The following is an 18,116-nucleotide window of genomic DNA, read 5'->3' on the forward strand; positions in this document are numbered from 1 at the left end:
AATCTAATCTCTCCTCTTCTCTTCTGCTCTCCACTTCTCCCTCGCCTCTCCTCGCCTCTCCTCTCCTCTCCTCTCCTCTCCTCTCCTCTCCTCTCCTCTCATATTCTCCTTCTCTCCTCTCCTCTCCTCTCCTCTGCTCTCATCTCCTCCTTCTCGCCTCTCCTCGCCTCTCCTCTCCTCTCCTCTCCTCTCCTCTCATCTTCTCCTTCTCTCCTCTCCTCTCCTCTCCTCTGCTCTCATCTCCTCCTTCTCTCCTCTCCTCTGCTCTCATCTCCTCTCCCCGATGTTTGTTTGCCTATTATGGGGGAAATCCTTAACTGAATTGCGTCAGAGCTACGTCAATGGGCTCTCAGTGCATTGATGCTGAGGATAGAGGCGGCCATATTCATCTATGGGAGAGGAACATAACAGCTGCTCGGTTACCATATGGTCCTGTCAAACCAACTGTCCCGACCCCGGTGTCTGATCTTCCCCGGGCAGTAGGCGCCGGTGACCCGGTTCTGGCTCGTTCCCGACCGTGAAGGCAGAATCTCCAGTCGGTTATCAGCGGGGGGAGATTCGGCTTGGAGCGGCGGTCTAGCTCCGACTACGATGCCGTTCTCCCAGCCGCTCGAAATGGAGGTGACCAGCGTTAGTAGTGAGGTTAGTTCACTATTATAGCTTCTGCATGGGATGTAAGGCTGTTTATTCGTTGTGTTTATGTCCCAGCAATGTATGAAAGTGCGACTGAAACCATATAATGGTGAGACAGCATGCATGCTAACAGAGCAGCTAGTTAGGCTAATGCTAGTAGTGTTGCTAAACTAGCTGGCTAGCTATATCTGCTTGTTCCATCTTATTTATGCGAACTTTATTTATTTTGAGGCAGGAAATGTTGTTTCCTTGATGGAATGTATCGGGTTCATATTGGGTTGTTTACACCTTTGTTTACCAAGTTGTTGAAACGGTTCAAACATTTGTTTTCATCCCAGTTCCTTCGGTGCTTGAGCGGATGTTAGCTAGCTAACTGATTTTCTGTTCGTTTTTTTTAGCAGGCTAACTATTAGTAATGCTAGAAATATCCCTGTCACTAGCTATAAAGTCTTTAACTAAATCACTTTTCTAGCTAGGTAAAACCATCTGCGTGTTTTGACGTGCTGGGAAATGTTGGCCAGACAAACTGTAATGCGCGAGTGTTTAGGTTGTAGCAACGGCTACACAGCTAGCTACTAGTTAGCATGGTAGCTGTTAGCAGTCACTGGTCACACGTCAACATTCAGAGACAGCGATGGATAGCTAGCTACTAGTTAGCATGGTAGCTGTTAGCAGTCACTGGTCAACATTCAGAGACAGCGATGGATAGCTAGTACAGCATGTTAGCTGAGCGCCACAACATCAGAGACAGCATGAAGCTCTAGTTAGCATGTTAGCTGTTAGCGGTCACCGGTCCACGTCAACATTCAGAAAGCTACAGTTAGCAGCGTTCATACTGTCAACATTCAGAGACAGCGATGGATAGCTAGCTACTAGTTAGCATGTTAGCTGTTAGCAGTCACCGGTCACACGTCAACATTCAGAGACAGCGATGGATAGCTAGCTGGTTGGTGGTCATGGCTAGAAGGGATCCAGTTTTTGTCAAATTAACGTCTGATTTGACTTGTAGTAGGTTAGGATAATTTACGCAGCAGGTTACGAGACAGACAGCAGGTTTTGAGAATTAGGTAAGGGTTAGAGTTAGTTAAAATGCAAAAAAAAAAAAAAATCTACTTTTGACGTTAATTTAACAAAAGCCATGACCCTGGCTGGCTGACTCGCCAACTATCTCATGCAGATAATAATAATGGTCCAAAGAGTAGACCCTACAATTATGCTTATCTTTTACTTTGCTTGTACAACATTCTAAATTGTTAGCTACTGTATCTAGCTAGACCTAGTTTCGATGCAACGTAGAGTTTTTACATTGTGCTGGCAACTCTCTTGGTTGCATTGAAGCTAAACTAGGCCCATATAGATCTAATTAAATGATATTGTTCCTGTCACTGTTTGTTTACATCAGGCATGTTGTAAACTCTTCACAATGATGTAGCTCTTGAAAACCCTTCTCTGTATATTGGGTTTTCAGTGCTTACATTCGCCCACTGATGCCTCCATGTGAACCACAGTTCCGATGCAGTGTATTAACATTAAGAATGTCAATCATTGCTTTCAAATCGTTTTTCGAAACATATGCTGATATGCCCCTTATCTTTTATATCAGCGAGAAATAATCGTTCAAATAAAAAATACACTTACTGTAGCAGTTTATCACATATCTATAAGCTGTGTGTGCTTCCAGTAGAGGAACTACACTTCCTCTGCAGTTACGGTGTTCGGAGCATGCTGGATAGCTAATTAGCACAGTGGCAGTGTATGTCGTCCATCTGTCTTCCGTAAACAAGCGATGTAACATGGAGAGATGGCCGGGTGGGAACCCTAACCCTATATCGGTGTGTATCAATTTAACCTTTCTGTAAAATAAATATATATATATATATGATATGCTCCCAAAACCATACCACATGCAATACATGTTAATGTTCAGACCAAGCGTCAGGGCTCTCAACACAACGCCCCCTACAGAAGAGGCCTTGTCCAATGACTCTTATGTGTAATGTAATGGAACTGAGAGTCATGATCAAGGGCTTAGCTACACAGTAACTCTGCAATAGATTGGGACTGGTCATGTCTGAAAAGCGTTGTTGTGTTATTGGGACTGGTCATGTCTGAAAAGCTTTGTTGTGTTATTGGGACTGGTCATGTCTGAAAAGCTTTGTTGTGTTATTGGGACTGGTCATGTCTGAAAAGCTTTGTTGTGTTATTGGGACTGGTCATGTCTGAAAAGCTTTGTTGTGTTATTGGGACTGGTCATGTCTGAAAAGCTTTGTTGTGTTTTGATGTGCCGACCAGGCAGCAGGAATCCAGCTCTGGTTGTTTTTCTGGGAATATCTTCTTTCTGTATGGATCTACAGATTGTTTGTCTGCCTGCCTGTCTGTCTCTACCTGTCCGTCTGGATCTACAGATTGTCTGTCTGTCTACCTGTCTGTATGGATCTACAGATTGTTTGTCTGTCTCTGCCTGCCTGCCTGTCTGTATGGATCTACAGATTGCCTGTCTGTCTCTGCCTGCCTGGTGTGTGTGTGTGTTGAGCGCCAGTCTGTATTGGTGTCAGCAAGTCAGGCTGAGTGAAAGGGTTAGGGTGTCAGAGAGTCAGGCTGAGTGAAAGGGTTAAGGAGCAGTTGCCATACCAGGTGGTGATGCAACCAGTCAGGATGCTCTTGATGGTGCAGCTGTATAACTTTTTGAGGATCTGAGGACCCATGCCAAATCGTTTCAGTCTCCTGAGGGGGAATAGGCTTTGTCGTGCCCTCTTCACGACTGTCTTGGTGTGTTTGGACCATGATAGTTCGTTGGTAATGTGGACACCAAGGAACTTGAAGCTCTCAACCTGTTCCACTACAGCCCTGTCGATGAGAATGGGGGCGTGCTCAGTCCTCTTTTTTTTTCCTGTAGTCCACAATCATCTCCTTTGTCTTGGTCACGTTGAGGGAGAGATTGTTATCCTGGCACCACACGGCCAGGTCTCTGACCTCCTCCATATAGGCTGTCTCATCGTTGTCGTTGATCAGGCCTACCACTGTTGTGTCGTCTGCAAACTTAATGATGGTGTTGGAGTCGTGCCTGGCCATGCAGTCATGGGTGAACAGGGAGTACAGGAGGGGACTGAGCACGCACCCCTGAGGGGCCCCTGTGTTGAGGATCAGTGCGGCAGATATGTTGTTGACCTGCTTAAAAGTCTTACTCACATCGGCTACGGAGAGCGTGATCACATAGTCATCCGGAACAGCTGGTGCTCTCATGCATGCTTCAGTGTTGCTTGCCTCGAAGCGAGCATAGAAGTGATTTAGCTCATCTGGTAGGCTTGTGTCACTGGGCAGCTCGCGGCTGTGCTTCCCTTTGTAGTCTGTAATAGTTTTCAAGCCCTGCCACATCCAACGAGCGTCTGAGCCGGTGTAGTACGATTCAATCTTAGACTGTATTGACTCTTTGCCTGTTTGATGGTTCGTCAGAGGGCATAGTGGGATTTCTTATAAGCGTCCGGGTTAGAGTCCCGCTCCTTGAAAGCGGCAGCTCTACCCTTTAGCTCAGTGCGGATGTTGCCTGTAATCCATGGCTTCTGGTTGGGGTATGTACGTACGGTCACTGTGGGGACGACGTCATCGATGCACTTATTGATGAAGCCAGTGACTGATGTGGTGTACTCCTCAATGCTATCTGAAGAATCCCAGAACATGTTCCAGTCTGTGCTAGCAAAACAGTCCTGTAGCTTAGCATCTGCGTCATCTGACCACTTTTTTTTAATTAACCGAGTCACTGGTGATGATAACGGTTGTGTACAGCAGGAAGTCAGATGGGTGACTAGTAACAGACTGTTACTGAGGGATGGATTACAGCCACTCAATACTGTAGAGACGCCAACGGGAGCTGAAAATATTTTTGGGATAGATTGTTCTGGAAATTCTCACAAACTTCATTTGGAGCAAGGATGTTAAATACTTCTTACATTTGTATCGCAAACAATGTTTTTGAAAATTATGATGAAAGTTGCCATTTTAGACCCCTTGACTTTTACCACATTTTGTTACAGCCTTATTCTAAAATGGAATAAATTGTTATTTTCCCCTTCATCAGTCTACACACAATACCCCAAAATGACAAAGCAGAAACAGGTTTTTAGAATTTTTAGCAAATGTATTAAAAATAAATAGTATTCAGACCCTTTCCTCAGTACTTTGTTGAAGCACTTTTGGCAGCGATTACAGCCTCGAGTCTTCTTGGCTATGATGCTACAAGCTTGGCACACCTGTATTTGGGGAGTTTCTCCCATTCTTCTCTGCAGATCGTCTCAAGCTCTGTCAGGTTGGATGGGGAGCGTCGCTGCACAGCTATTTTCAGGTCTCACCAGAGATTTTCCATCAGGTTCAAGTCCGGGCATTGTCCCGAAGCCACTCCTGCATTTTCTTGGCTGATGCTTAGGGTTGTTGTCCTGTTGGAAGGTGAGCCTTCGCCCCAGTCTGAGGTCCTGAGCGCTCTGGACCAGGTTTTCATCAAGGAGCTCTCTGTTATTTGCTCCGTTAATCTTTCCCTCGATCCTGACTCCTGAGTGGCGCAGTGGTCTAAGGCACTGCATCGCAGTGCTAACTGTGCCACTAGAGATCCTGGTTCGAATCTAGGCTCTGTCGCAGCCAGCCGCGACCGGGAGACTCATGGGCGGCGCACAATTGGCCCAGCGTCGTCCAGGGTAGGGGAGGGAATGGCCGGCAGGGATGTAGCTCAGTTGATAGAGCATGGCGTTTGCAACGCCAGGGTTGTGGGTTCGATTCCCACGGGGGGCCAGTATATATAAAAAAATATGTATTCACTAACTGTAAGTCGCTCTGGATAAGAGCGTCTGCTAAAATGACTAAAATGTAAAATGTAAATGTAGTCTCCCAGTCCCTGCCGCTGAAAAACATCCTCGCAGCATTGTGCTGCCACCACTATGCTTCACCATAAGGATGGTGCCAGGTTTCCTCCAGACGTGACGCTTGGCATTCAAGAGTTCAATCTTGGTTTCATCAGACCAGAGAATCTTGTTTCTCATGGTCTGAAAGTCCTTTAGGTGCCTTTTGGAAAACTCCAAGCGTGCTGTCATGTGCCTTTTACTGAGGAGTGGCTTCCATCTGGCCACTCTACCATAAAGGCCTGATTGGTGGAGTGCTGCAGAGATGGTTGTCCTTCTGGAAGGTTCTCCCATCTCCACAGAGGAACTCTGGAGTGCTGTCAGTGACCATCGGGTTCTTGGTCACCTCCCTGACCAAGGCCCTTCTCCCCAGATTGCTCAGTTTGGCCGGGCGGCCAGCTCTAGGAAGAGTCTTAGCGGTTGCAAACTTCTTCCATTTAAGAATGATGGAGGCCACTGTGTTCTTGGGGACCTTCAATGCTGCAGACATTTTTTGGTACTCTTCCCCAGATCTGTGCCTCGACACAATCCTGTCTCGGAGCTGTACGGACAATTCCTTCGACCTCATGGCTTGGTTTTTGCTCTGACATGCACTGTCAACTGTGGGACCTGATATAGGCAGTGTGTGCCTTTCCAAATCATGTCCAATCAAGTTGTAGAAACATCTCAAGGATGATCAATGGAACCAGGATGCACCAGAGCTCAATTGAGTCTCATAGCAAAGGGTCTGAATACTTATGTAAATAAGGTATTTTATTTAATTTTTAATACATTTGCAAACATTTCTAAAAACCTGTTTTCGCTTTTTCATTATGGGGTATTGTGTGTAGATTAGGATAAAAATGTACTTAATCCATTTTAGAATAAGGCTATCACGTAACAAAATGTGTAAAAGGTCAAGGGGTCTGAATACTTTCCGAATGCACTGTAGTTGGCAATGGCAAGAGAAGTAACTTTTTAAGTTTATCATTTTTATTTAGATTTATATAACATTTTGATTAACCACATGACAATGGTTTTGAGAGATGAAGACGTTATTATCAATGAAATGAAACTTTCATGAAAATTTGCATACGAAAACCATAACTGGCACGCAGATTGATAGAAAGTGTAATATACATTTGCATTCCACATGAGAAAGGTTGCCGACTCCTCGTGTGGCCTATTACCGGAAACTTCAGGAGAGTAATGGCAGAATCTGCGAACGCCAGCGGGAGTGGGAGGAGAATAGTGGGATCAGTTTTTCTTCTGGTTTCTAGATCTCTGGTGCCCTCTTGAGGCATTTGTCTTATTTCAGCTTTAAGCATCAGACAAGCTCAATGCATATCGTTTATTTTTTAAAACACAGGGTGTGTCTATATATGGAAAAATACACGTTTAAAAATGTCCAATTGATTGGTCGAATGAACAGATGACTTTCGGTCTACTAAGATTTTTTTGTTTGTTGAGGAGCCCTAATTGTCACTGACTTAGCCAAATTGACCTGCTGGAACTCTCCCATCGTGTTGTTGATTTGTGATTGTATTGTGTTGATGTGGTTGTTTACTGTGTGTTGTTGTTGATGATGTTTACTGTCTGTGTGTTCCAGGTCAATGGTCACCAGATCCTGGATGAGCCCATGGACGAGGGAGAGTCTTTCACGCATTGTGTGAGTAACATAGTGGTCCTCTGTAGTGGTCCTCTGTAGTGGTCCTCTGTAGTGGTCCTCTGTAGCTCACCTGGTAGAGCACGGCGCTTGTAATAATAATAATATAATAATAATAATATGCCATTTAGCAGACGCTTTTATCCAAAGCGACTTACAGTCATGCGTGCATACATATTTTTTTTTTTTTGTGTATGGGTGGTCCCGGGGATCGAACCCACTACCTTGGCGTTACAAGCGCCGTGCTCTACCAGCTGAGCTACAGAGGACCACGCTTGTAACGCCAAGGTAGTGGGTTCGATCCCCGGGACCACCCATACACAAAAAAAATGTATGCATGCATGACTGTAAGTCGCTTTGGATAAAAGTGTCTGCTAAATGGCATATTATTTATTTATTATTATAGTGGAGGGAGAGTCTCTCTCATTGTGTGAGTAACATGGGGGAGGGAGACGAGGGTGAGTCTTTCACTCATTGTGTGAATAACATGGAGGGTGTGTAGTAGTAATAATACTAGTCATTTTTATAGCTCTTTTCATTACAGTGTATCTGGTAGAGGATAGTAGAGGCTGGTGTATCTGGTAGAGGATAGTAGAGGCTGGTGTATCTGGTAGAGGCTAGTAGAGGCTGGTGTATCTGGTAGAGGCTAGTAGAGGCTGGTGTATCTGGTAGAGGATAGTAGAGGCTGGTGTATCTGGTAGAGGCTGGTGTATCTGGTAGAGGCTGGTGTATCTGGTAGAGGCTGGTGTATCTGGTAGAGGCTGGTGTATCTGGTAGAGGATAGTGTATATGTTGTAGAGGATAGTGTATATGTTGTAGAGAATAGTAGAGGCTGGTGTATCTGGTAGAGGCTGGTGTATCTAGTAGAGGATAGTGTATCTGGTAGAGGCTGGTGTATCTAGTAGAGGATAGTGTATCTGGTAGAGGCTGGTGTATCTAGTAGAGGCTGGTGTATCTGGTAGAGGATAGTGTATCTGGTAGAGGCTGGTGTATCTAGTAGAGGATAGTGTATCTGGTAGAGGCTGGTGTATCTAGTAGAGGATAGTGTATCTGGTAGAGGATAGTGTATCTGGTAGAGGCTGGTGTATCTAGTAGAGGCTGGTGTATCTGGTAGAGGATAGTGTATCTGGTAGAGGCTGGTGTATCTAGTAGAGGATAGTGTATCTGGTAGAGGCTGGTGTATCTAGTAGAGGCTGGTGTATCTAGTAGAGGATAGTGTATCTAGTAGAGGATAGTGTATCTGGTAGAGGCTGGTGTATCTGGTAGAGGCTGGTGTATCTAGTAGAGGCTGGTGTATCTGGTAGAGGCTGGTGTATCTAGTAGAGGATAGTGTATCTGGTAGAGGATAGTGTATCTAGTAGAGGATAGTGTATCTGGTAGAGGCTGGTGTATCTAGTAGAGGCTGGTGTATCTGGTAGAGGATAGTGTATATGTTGTAGAGGATAGTGTATATGTTGTAGAGAATAGTAGAGGCTGGTGTATCTGGTAGAGGCTGGTGTATCTGGTAGAGGCTGGTGTATCTAGTAGAGGATAGTGTATCTGGTAGAGGCTGGTGTATCTAGTAGAGGATAGTGTATCTGGTAGAGGCTGGTGTATCTAGTAGAGGATAGTGTATCTGGTAGAGGCTGGTGTATCTAGTAGAGGATAGTGTATCTGGTAGAGGCTGGTGTATCTAGTAGAGGCTGGTGTATCTGGTAGAGGCTGGTGTATCTGGTAGAGGCTGGTGTATCTGGTAGAGGCTGGTAGAGGCTGGTGTATCTAGTAGAGGCTGGTGTATCTGGTAGAGGCTGGTGTATCTGGTAGAGGATAGTGTATATGTTGTAGAGGATAGTAGAGGCTGGTGTATCTGGTAGAGGATAGTGTATCTGGTAGAGGCTGGTGTATCTAGTAGAGGATAGTGTATCTGGTAGAGGATAGTGTATCTGGTAGAGGCTGGTGTATCTAGTAGAGGATAGTGTATCTGGTAGAGGCTGGTGTATCTAGTAGAGGATAGTGTATCTGGTAGAGGCTGGTGTATCTAGTAGAGGCTGGTGTATCTGGTAGAGGCTGGTGTATCTGGTAGAGGATAGTGTATCTGGTAGAGGCTGGTGTATCTAGTAGAGGCTGGTGTATCTGGTAGAGGATAGTGTATCTGGTAGAGGCTGGTGTATCTGGTAGAGGCTGGTGTATCTGGTAGAGGATAGTGTATCTAGTAGAGGCTGGTGTATCTGGTAGAGGATAGTGTATCTGGTAGAGGCTGGTGTATCTAGTAGAGGATAGTGTATCTGGTAGAGGCTGGTGTATCTAGTAGAGGATAGTGTATCTGGTAGAGGATAGTGTATCTGGTAGAGGCTGGTGTATCTAGTAGAGGATAGTGTATCTGGTAGAGGCTGGTGTATCTGGTAGAGGCTGGTGTATCTAGTAGAGGCTGGTGTATCTGGTAGAGGCTGGTGTATCTAGTAGAGGATAGTGTATCTGGTAGAGGCTGGTGTATCTAGTAGAGGATAGTGTATCTGGTAGAGGCTGGTGTATCTAGTAGAGGCTGGTGTATCTGGTAGAGGATAGTGTATATGTTGTAGAGGATAGTGTATATGTTGTAGAGAATAGTAGAGGCTGGTGTATCTGGTAGAGGATAGTGTATCTGGTAGAGGCTGGTGTATCTAGTAGAGGATAGTGTATCTAGTAGAGGCTGGTGTATCTGGTAGAGGATAGTGTATCTGGTAGAGGCTGGTGTATCTAGTAGAGGATAGTGTATCTGGTAGAGGCTGGTGTATCTAGTAGAGGCTGGTGTATCTGGTAGAGGATAGTGTATATGTTGTAGAGGATAGTGTATATGTTGTAGAGAATAGTAGAGGCTGGTGTATCTGGTAGAGGCTGGTGTATCTGGTAGAGGCTGGTGTATCTAGTAGAGGATAGTGTATCTGGTAGAGGCTGGTGTATCTAGTAGAGGATAGTGTATCTGGTAGAGGCTGGTGTATCTAGTAGAGGCTGGTGTATCTGGTAGAGGCTGGTAGAGGCTGGTGTATCTAGTAGAGGCTGGTGTATCTGGTAGAGGCTGGTGTATCTGGTAGAGGATAGTGTATATGTTGTAGAGGATAGTGTATATGTTGTAGAGAATAGTAGAGGCTGGTGTATCTGGTAGAGGATAGTGTATCTGGTAGAGGCTGGTGTATCTAGTAGAGGATAGTGTATCTGGTAGAGGCTGGTGTATCTGGTAGAGGATAGTGTATCTGGTAGAGGCTGGTGTATCTAGTAGAGGATAGTGTATCTGGTAGAGGCTGGTGTATCTAGTAGAGGCTGGTGTATCTAGTAGAGGATAGTGTATCTGGTAGAGGCTGGTGTATCTAGTAGAGGCTGGTGTATCTAGTAGAGGCTGGTGTATCTGGTAGAGGCTGGTGTATCTGGTAGAGGATAGTGTATCTGGTAGAGGCTGGTGTATCTAGTAGAGGATAGTGTATCTGGTAGAGGCTGGTGTATCTAGTAGAGGATAGTGTATCTGGTAGAGGCTGGTGTATCTAGTAGAGGCTGGTAGAGGCTGGTGTATCTGGTAGAGGCTGGTGTATCTGGTAGAGGCTGGTGTATCTAGTAGAGGCTGGTGTATCTGGTAGAGGCTGGTGTATCTGGTAGAGGCTGGTAGAGGCTGGTGTATCTAGTAGAGGCTGGTGTATCTGGTAGAGGATAGTGTATATGTTGTAGAGGATAGTGTATATGTTGTAGAGAATAGTAGAGGATAGTGTATCTGGTAGAGGCTGGTGTATCTAGTAGAGGATAGTGTATCTGGTAGAGGCTGGTGTATCTAGTAGAGGATAGTGTATCTAGTAGAGGCTGGTGTATCTAGTAGAGGATAGTGTATCTGGTAGAGGCTGGTGTATCTAGTAGAGGATAGTGTATCTGGTAGAGGCTGGTGTATCTAGTAGAGGCTGGTGTATCTAGTAGAGGCTGGTGTATCTGGTAGAGGCTGGTGTATCTGGTAGAGGCTGGTGTATCTGGTAGAGGCTGGTGTATATGTTGTAGAGGATAGTGTATATGTTGTAGAGGATAGTGTATATGTTGTAGAGAATAGTGTATATGTTGTAGAGGATAGTGTATATGTTGTAGAGGATAGTGTATATGTTGTAGAGGATAGTGTATATGTTGTAGAGAATAGTAGAGGCTGGTGTATCTGGTAGAGGCTGGTGTATCTAGTAGAGGATAGTGTATCTGGTAGAGGCTGGTGTATCTAGTAGAGGCTGGTGTATCTGGTAGAGGCTGGTGTATCTGGTAGAGGATAGTGTATCTGGTAGAGGCTGGTGTATCTAGTAGAGGATAGTGTATCTGGTAGAGGCTGGTGTATCTAGTAGAGGATAGTGTATCTGGTAGAGGCTGGTGTATCTGGTAGAGGCTGGTGTATCTGGTAGAGGATAGTGTATCTGGTAGAGGCTGGTGTATCTAGTAGAGGATAGTGTATCTGGTAGAGTCTGGTGTATCTAGTAGAGGATAGTGTATCTGGTAGAGGCTGGTGTATCTAGTAGAGGCTGGTAGAGGCTGGTGTATCTGGTAGAGGCTGGTAGAGGCTGGTGTATCTGGTAGAGGCTGGTGTATCTAGTAGAGGCTGGTGTATCTGGTAGAGGATAGTGTATATGTTGTAGAGGATAGTGTATATGTTGTAGAGAATAGTAGAGGCTGGTGTATCTAGTAGAGGATAGTGTATCTGGTAGAGGCTGGTGTATCTAGTAGAGGATAGTGTATCTGGTAGAGGCTGATGTATCTAGTAGAGGCTGGTAGAGGCTGGTGTATCTGGTAGAGGCTGGTGTATCTGGTAGAGGCTGGTGTATCTGGTAGAGGCTGGTAGAGGCTGGTGTATCTAGTAGAGGCTGGTGTATCTGGTAGAGGATAGTGTATATGTTGTAGAGGATAGTGTATATGTTGTAGAGAATAGTAGAGGCTGGTGTATCTGGTAGAGGATAGTGTATCTGGTAGAGGCTGGTGTATCTAGTAGAGGATAGTGTATCTGGTAGAGGCTGGTGTATCTAGTAGAGGCTGGTGTATCTAGTAGAGGCTGGTGTATCTGGTAGAGGCTGGTGTATCTGGTAGAGGATAGTGTATCTGGTAGAGGCTGGTGTATCTAGTAGAGGCTGGTGTATCTAGTAGAGGATAGTGTATCTGGTAGAGGATGGTAGAGGCTGGTGTATCTAGTAGAGGATAGTTTATATGTTGTAGAGGATAGTGTATATGTTGTAGAGCATAGTAGAGGCTGGTGTATCTAGTAGAGGATAGTGTATCTGGTAGAGGCTGGTGTATCTGGTAGAGGCTGGTGTATCTGGTAGAGGCTGGTGTATCTGGTAGAGGCTGGTGTATCTGGTAGAGGCTGGTGTATCTGGTAGAGGCTGGTGTATCTAGTAGAGGATAGTGTATCTGGTAGAGGCTGGTGTATCTAGTAGAGGATAGTGTATCTGGTAGAGGCTGGTAGAGGTTGGTGTATCTAGTAGAGGATAGTGTATCTGGTAGAGGCTGGTGTATCTAGTAGAGGCTGGTGTATCTGGTAGAGGCTGGTAGAGGCTGGTGTATCTGGTAGAGGCTGGTAGAGGCTGGTGTATCTGGTAGAGGCTGGTGTATCTGGTAGAGGCTGGTGTATCTGGTAGAGGCTGGTGTATCTGGTAGAGGCTGGTGTATCTGGTAGAGGCTGGTGTATCTGGTAGAGGCTGGTGTATCTGGTAGAGGCTTGTGTATCTGGTAGAGGCTGGTGTATCTGGTAGAGGCTGGTAGAGGCTGGTGTATCTGGTAGAGGCTGGTGTATCTGGTAGAGGCTGGTGTATCTGGTAGAGGCTGGTGTATCTGGTAGAGGCTGGTAGAGGCTGGTGTATCTGGTAGAGGATAGTGTATATGTTGTAGAGGATAGTGTATATGTTGTAGGGGATAGTGTATATGTTGTAGGGGATAGTGTATATGTTGTAGGGGATAGTGTATATGTTGTAGAGGATAGTGTATATGTTGTGAGGGATAGTGTATATGTTGTAGGGGATAGTGTATATGTTGTAGGGGATAGTGTATATGTTGTAGAGGATAGTGTATATGTTGTAGAGGATAGTGTATATGTTGTAGGGGATAGTGTATATGTTGTAGGGGATAGTGTATATGTTGTAGGGGATAGTGTATATGTTGTAGAGGATAGTGTATATGTTGTAGAGGATAGTGTATATGTTGTAGAGGATAGTGTATATGTTGTAGGGGATAGTGTATATGTTGTAGGAGAGAGTAGTGTATATGTTGTAGGGGATAGTGTATATGTTGTAGAGGATAGTGTATATGTTGTAGAGATAGTGTATATGTTGTAGGGGATAGTGTATATGTTGTAGAGATAGTGTATATGTTGTAGAGGATAGTGTATATGTTGTAGAGGATAGTGTATATGTTGTAGAGGATAGTGTATATGTTGTAGAGGATAGTGTATATGTTGTAGAGGATAGTGTATATGTTGTAGAGGGATAGTGTATATGTTGTAGGGGATAGTGTATATGTTGTAGAGGGATAGTGTATATGTTGTAGGGATAGTGTATATGTTGTAGAGGATAGTGTATATGTTGTAGAGGATAGTGTATATGTTGTAGGGGATAGTGTATATGTTGTAGGGGATAGTGTATATGTTGTAGAGATAGTGCATATGTTGTAGGGGATAGTGTATATGTTGTAGAGGGATAGTGTATATGTTGTAGGGAGGGGATAGTGTTGTATATGTTGTAGGGATAGTGTATATGTTGTAGGGGATAGTGTATATGTTGTGAGGGATAGTGTATATGTTGTAGGGGATAGTGTATATGTTGTAGGGGATAGTGTATATGTTGTAGGGGATAGTGTATATGTTGTAGGGGATAGTGTATATGTTGTAGGGGATAGTGTATATGTTGTAGGGGATAGTGTATATGTTGTAGGGGATAGTGTATATGTTGTAGAGGATAGTGTATATGTTGTAGGGGATAGTGTATATGTTGTAGGGGATAGTGTATATGTTGTAGGGGATAGTGTATATGTTGTAGGGGATAGTGTATATGTTGTAGGGGATAGTGTATATGTTGTAGGGGATAGTGTATATGTTGTAGAGGATAGTGTATATGTTGTAGGGGATAGTGTATATGTTGTAGAGGATAGTGTATATGTTGTAGGGGATAGTGTATATGTTGTAGAGGATAGTGTATATGTTGTAGAGGATAGTGTATATGTTGTAGGGGATAGTGTATATGTTGTAGAGGATAGTGTATATGTTGTAGGGAGATAGTGTATATGTTGTAGAGATAGTGTATATGTTGTAGAGGATAGTGTATATGTTGTAGAGGATAGTGTATATGTTGTAGAGGGATAGTGTATATGTTGTAGGGGATAGTGTATATGTTGTAGAGGATAGTGTATATGTTGTAGGGGATAGTGTATATGTTGTAGAGGATAGTGTATATGTTGTAGAGGATAGTGTATATGTTGTAGAGGATAGTGTATATGTTGTAGAGGATAGTGTATATGTTGTAGAGGATAGTGTATATGTTGTAGAGGATAGTGTATATGTTGTAGGGGATAGTGTATATGTTGTAGAGGATAGTGTATATGTTGTAGAGGATAGTGTATATGTTGTAGGGGATAGTGTATATGTTGTAGGGGATAGTGTATATGTTGTAGGGGATAGTGTATATGTTGTAGAGGATAGTGTATATGTTGTAGAGGATAGTGTATATGTTGTAGAGGATAGTGTATATGTTGTAGAGGATAGTGTATATGTTGTAGAGGATAGTGTATATGTTGTAGGGGATAGTGTATATGTTGTAGGGGATAGTGTATATGTTGTAGAGGATAGTGTATATGTTGTAGAGGATAGTGTATATGTTGTAGAGGATAGTGTATATGTTGTAGAGGATAGTGTATATGTTGTAGAGGATAGTGTATATGTTGTAGAGGATAGTGTATATGTTGTAGAGGATAGTGTATATGTTGTAGAGGATAGTGTATATGTTGTAGAGGATAGTGTATATGTTGTAGAGGATAGTGTATATGTTGTAGAGGATAGTGTATATGTTGTAGAGGATAGTGTATATGTTGTAGAGGATAGTGTATATGTTGTAGAGGGATAGTGTATATGTTGTAGAGGATAGTGTATATGTTGTAGAGGATAGTGTATATGTTGTAGAGGGATAGTGTATATGTTGTAGAGGATAGTGTATATGTTGTAGAGGATAGTGTATATGTTGTAGAGGATAGTGTATATGTTGTAGAGGATAGTGTGTATATGTTGTAGAGGATAGTGTATATGTTGTAGAGGATAGTGTATATGTTGTAGAGGATAGTGTATATGTTGTAGAGGATAGTGTATATGTTGTAGGGGATAGTGTATCTGTTGTAGGGGATAGTGTATATGTTGTAGAGGATAGTGTATATGTTGTAGAGGATAGTGTATATGTTGTAGGGGATAGTGTATATGTTGTAGAGGATAGTGTATATGTTGTAGAGGATAGTGTATATGTTGTAGAGGATAGTGTATATGTTGTAGGGGATAGTGTATATGTTGTAGAGGATAGTGTATATGTTGTAGAGGATAGTGTATATGTTGTAGAGGATAGTGTATATGTTGTAGAGGATAGTGTATATGTTGTAGGCAAAAAGAATGATAAAATAAAAACATAATACATTTAGAATCAAGGCATAAAATAGCAACAGTAGATAGGCTAGGTGCTAAAAGCACTTTCCAGATTAGGACTGGAAGAAAGACAGTCTGGAGAAATGGGTTTTAAGGCCCGTTTTAAAAGTTCCCATTGATGGAGTGGCTCTCAGATGGTCAGGAAGAGCGTTCCATAGGCGAGGGGCAAAGGAGCGGAAGGCTCGGTACCCCATAGTACAGAGACGTGTCTTGAGGACTTGAAGCAGTGATGAGTTGTTGGAGCGGAGAGTGCGAGGTGGCTCGTTGATAGGAGTGAGGTCCCTGATGTAGGTGGAGCGGAGAGTGCGAGGTGGCTCGTTGATAGGGGTGAGGTCCCTGATGTAGGTGGAGCGGAGAGTGCGAGGTGGCTCGTTGATAGGAGTGAGGTCCCTAAAGTAGGTGGAGCGGAGAGTGCGAGGTGGCTCGTTGATAGGGGTGAGGTCCCTGATGTAGGTGGAGCGGAGAGTGCGAGGTGGCTCGTTGATAGGAGTGAGGTCCCTGATGTAGGTGGAGCGGAGAGTGCGAGGTGGCTCGTTGATAGGAGTGAGGTCCCTGATGTAGGTGGAGCTGAGAGTGCGAGGTGGCTCGTTGATAGGAGTGAGGTCCCTGATGTAGGTGGAGCGGAGAGTGCGAGGTGGCTCGTTGATAGGAGTGAGGTCCCTGATGTAGGTGGAGCGGAGAGTGCGAGGTGGCTCGTTGATAGGAGTGAGGTCCCTGATGTAGGTGGAGCGGAGAGTGCGAGGTGGCTCGTTGATAGGGGTGAGGTCCCTGATGTAGGTGGAGCGGAGAGTGCGAGGTGGCTCGTTGATAGGAGTGAGGTCCCTGATGTAGGTGGAGCGGAGAGTGCGAGGTGGCTCGTTGATAGGAGTGAGGTCCCTGATGTAGGTGGAGCGGAGAGTGCGAGGTGGCTCGTTGATAGGGGTGAGGTCCCTGATGTAGGTGGAGCGGAGAGTGCGAGGTGGCTCGTTGATAGGAGTGAGGTCCCTGATGTAGGTGGAGCGGAGAGTGCGAGGTGGCTCGTTGATAGGGAGTGAGGTCCCTGATGTAGGTGGAGCGGAGAGTGCGAGGTGGCTCGTTGATAGGGGTGAGGTCCCTGATGTAGGTGGAGCGGAGAGTGCGAGGTGGCTCGTTGATAGGGGAGTGAGGTCCCTGATGTAGGTGGAGCGGAGAGTGCGAGGTGGCTCGTTGATAGGGGTGAGGTCCCTGATGTAGGTGGAGCGGAGAGTGCGAGGTGGCTCGTTGATAGGGGTGAGGTCCCTGATGTAGGTGGAGCGGAGAGTGCGAGGTGGCTCGTTGATAGGGGTGAGGTCCCTGATGTAGGTGGAGCGGAGAGTGCGAGGTGGCTCGTTGATAGGAGTGAGGTCCCTGATGTAGGTGGAGCGGAGAGTGCGAGGTGGCTCGTTGATAGGGGTGAGGTCCCTGATGTAGGTGGAGCGGAGAGTGCGAGGTGGCTCGTTGATAGGGGTGAGGTCCCTGATGTAGGTGGAGCGGAGAGTGCGAGGTGGCTCGTTGATAGGAGTGAGGTCCCTGATGTAGGTGGAGCGGAGAGTGCGAGGTGGCTCGTTGATAGGGGTGAGGTCCCTGATGTAGGTGGAGCGGAGAGTGCGAGGTGGCTCGTTGATAGGGGTGAGGTCCCTGATGTAGGTGGAGCGGAGAGTGCGAGGTGGCTCGTTGATAGGGGTGAGGTCCCTGATGTAGGTGGAGCGGAGAGTGCGAGGTGGCTCGTTGATAGGGGTGAGGTCCCTGATGTAGGTGGAGCGGAGAGTGCGAGGTGGCTCGTTGATAGGAGTGAGGTCCCTGATGTAGGTGGAGCGGAGAGTGCGAGGTGGCTCGTTGATAGGGGTGAGGTCCCTGATGTAGGTGGAGCGGAGAGTGCGAGGTGGCTCGTTGATAGGGGGTGAGGTCCCTGATGTAGGTGGAGCGGAGAGTGCGAGGTGGCTCGTTGATAGGGGTGAGGTCCCTGATGTAGGTGGAGCGGAGAGTGCGAGGTGGCTCGTTGATAGGGGTGAGGTCCCTGATGTAGGTGGAGCGGAGAGTGCGAGGTGGCTCGTTGATAGGGAGTGAGGTCCCTGATGTAGGTGGAGCGGAGAGTGCGAGGTGGCTCGTTGATAGTGGTGAGGTCCCTGATGTAGGTGGAGCGGAGAGTGCGAGGTGGCTCGTTGATAGGGGTGAGGTCCCTGATGTAGGTGGAGCGGAGAGTGCGAGGTGGCTCGTTGATAGGGGTGAGGTCCCTGATGTAGGTGGAGCGGAGAGTGCGAGGTGGCTCGTTGATAGGAGTGAGGTCCCTGATGTAGGTGGAGCGGAGAGTGCGAGGTGG

The 18,116-nt window shown here is 45.6% G+C and overlaps 1 protein-coding gene across 1 annotated transcript in view; it reads left to right on the forward strand.

Moving 5' to 3' along the window:
• The first annotated feature begins 249 nt into the window (after nt 1-249).
• The window catches only part of LOC121561393 (ribosomal protein S6 kinase alpha-6), a 130,298-nt gene continuing 112,431 nt past the window's right edge, over nt 250-18,116 (forward strand). The window contains exons 1-2 of the mRNA XM_045214182.1: nt 250-642; nt 7,108-7,167. Coding sequence (XP_045070117.1) covers nt 592-642; nt 7,108-7,167 — 111 coding nt within the window. The 5' untranslated portion in view covers nt 250-591. The remainder of the gene's footprint in view (nt 643-7,107; nt 7,168-18,116) is intronic.

The sequence above is a fragment of the Coregonus clupeaformis genome, unplaced genomic scaffold (assembly GCF_020615455.1).
Source record: "Coregonus clupeaformis isolate EN_2021a unplaced genomic scaffold, ASM2061545v1 scaf0210, whole genome shotgun sequence".
Lineage (NCBI taxonomy): Eukaryota > Metazoa > Chordata > Actinopteri > Salmoniformes > Salmonidae > Coregonus > Coregonus clupeaformis.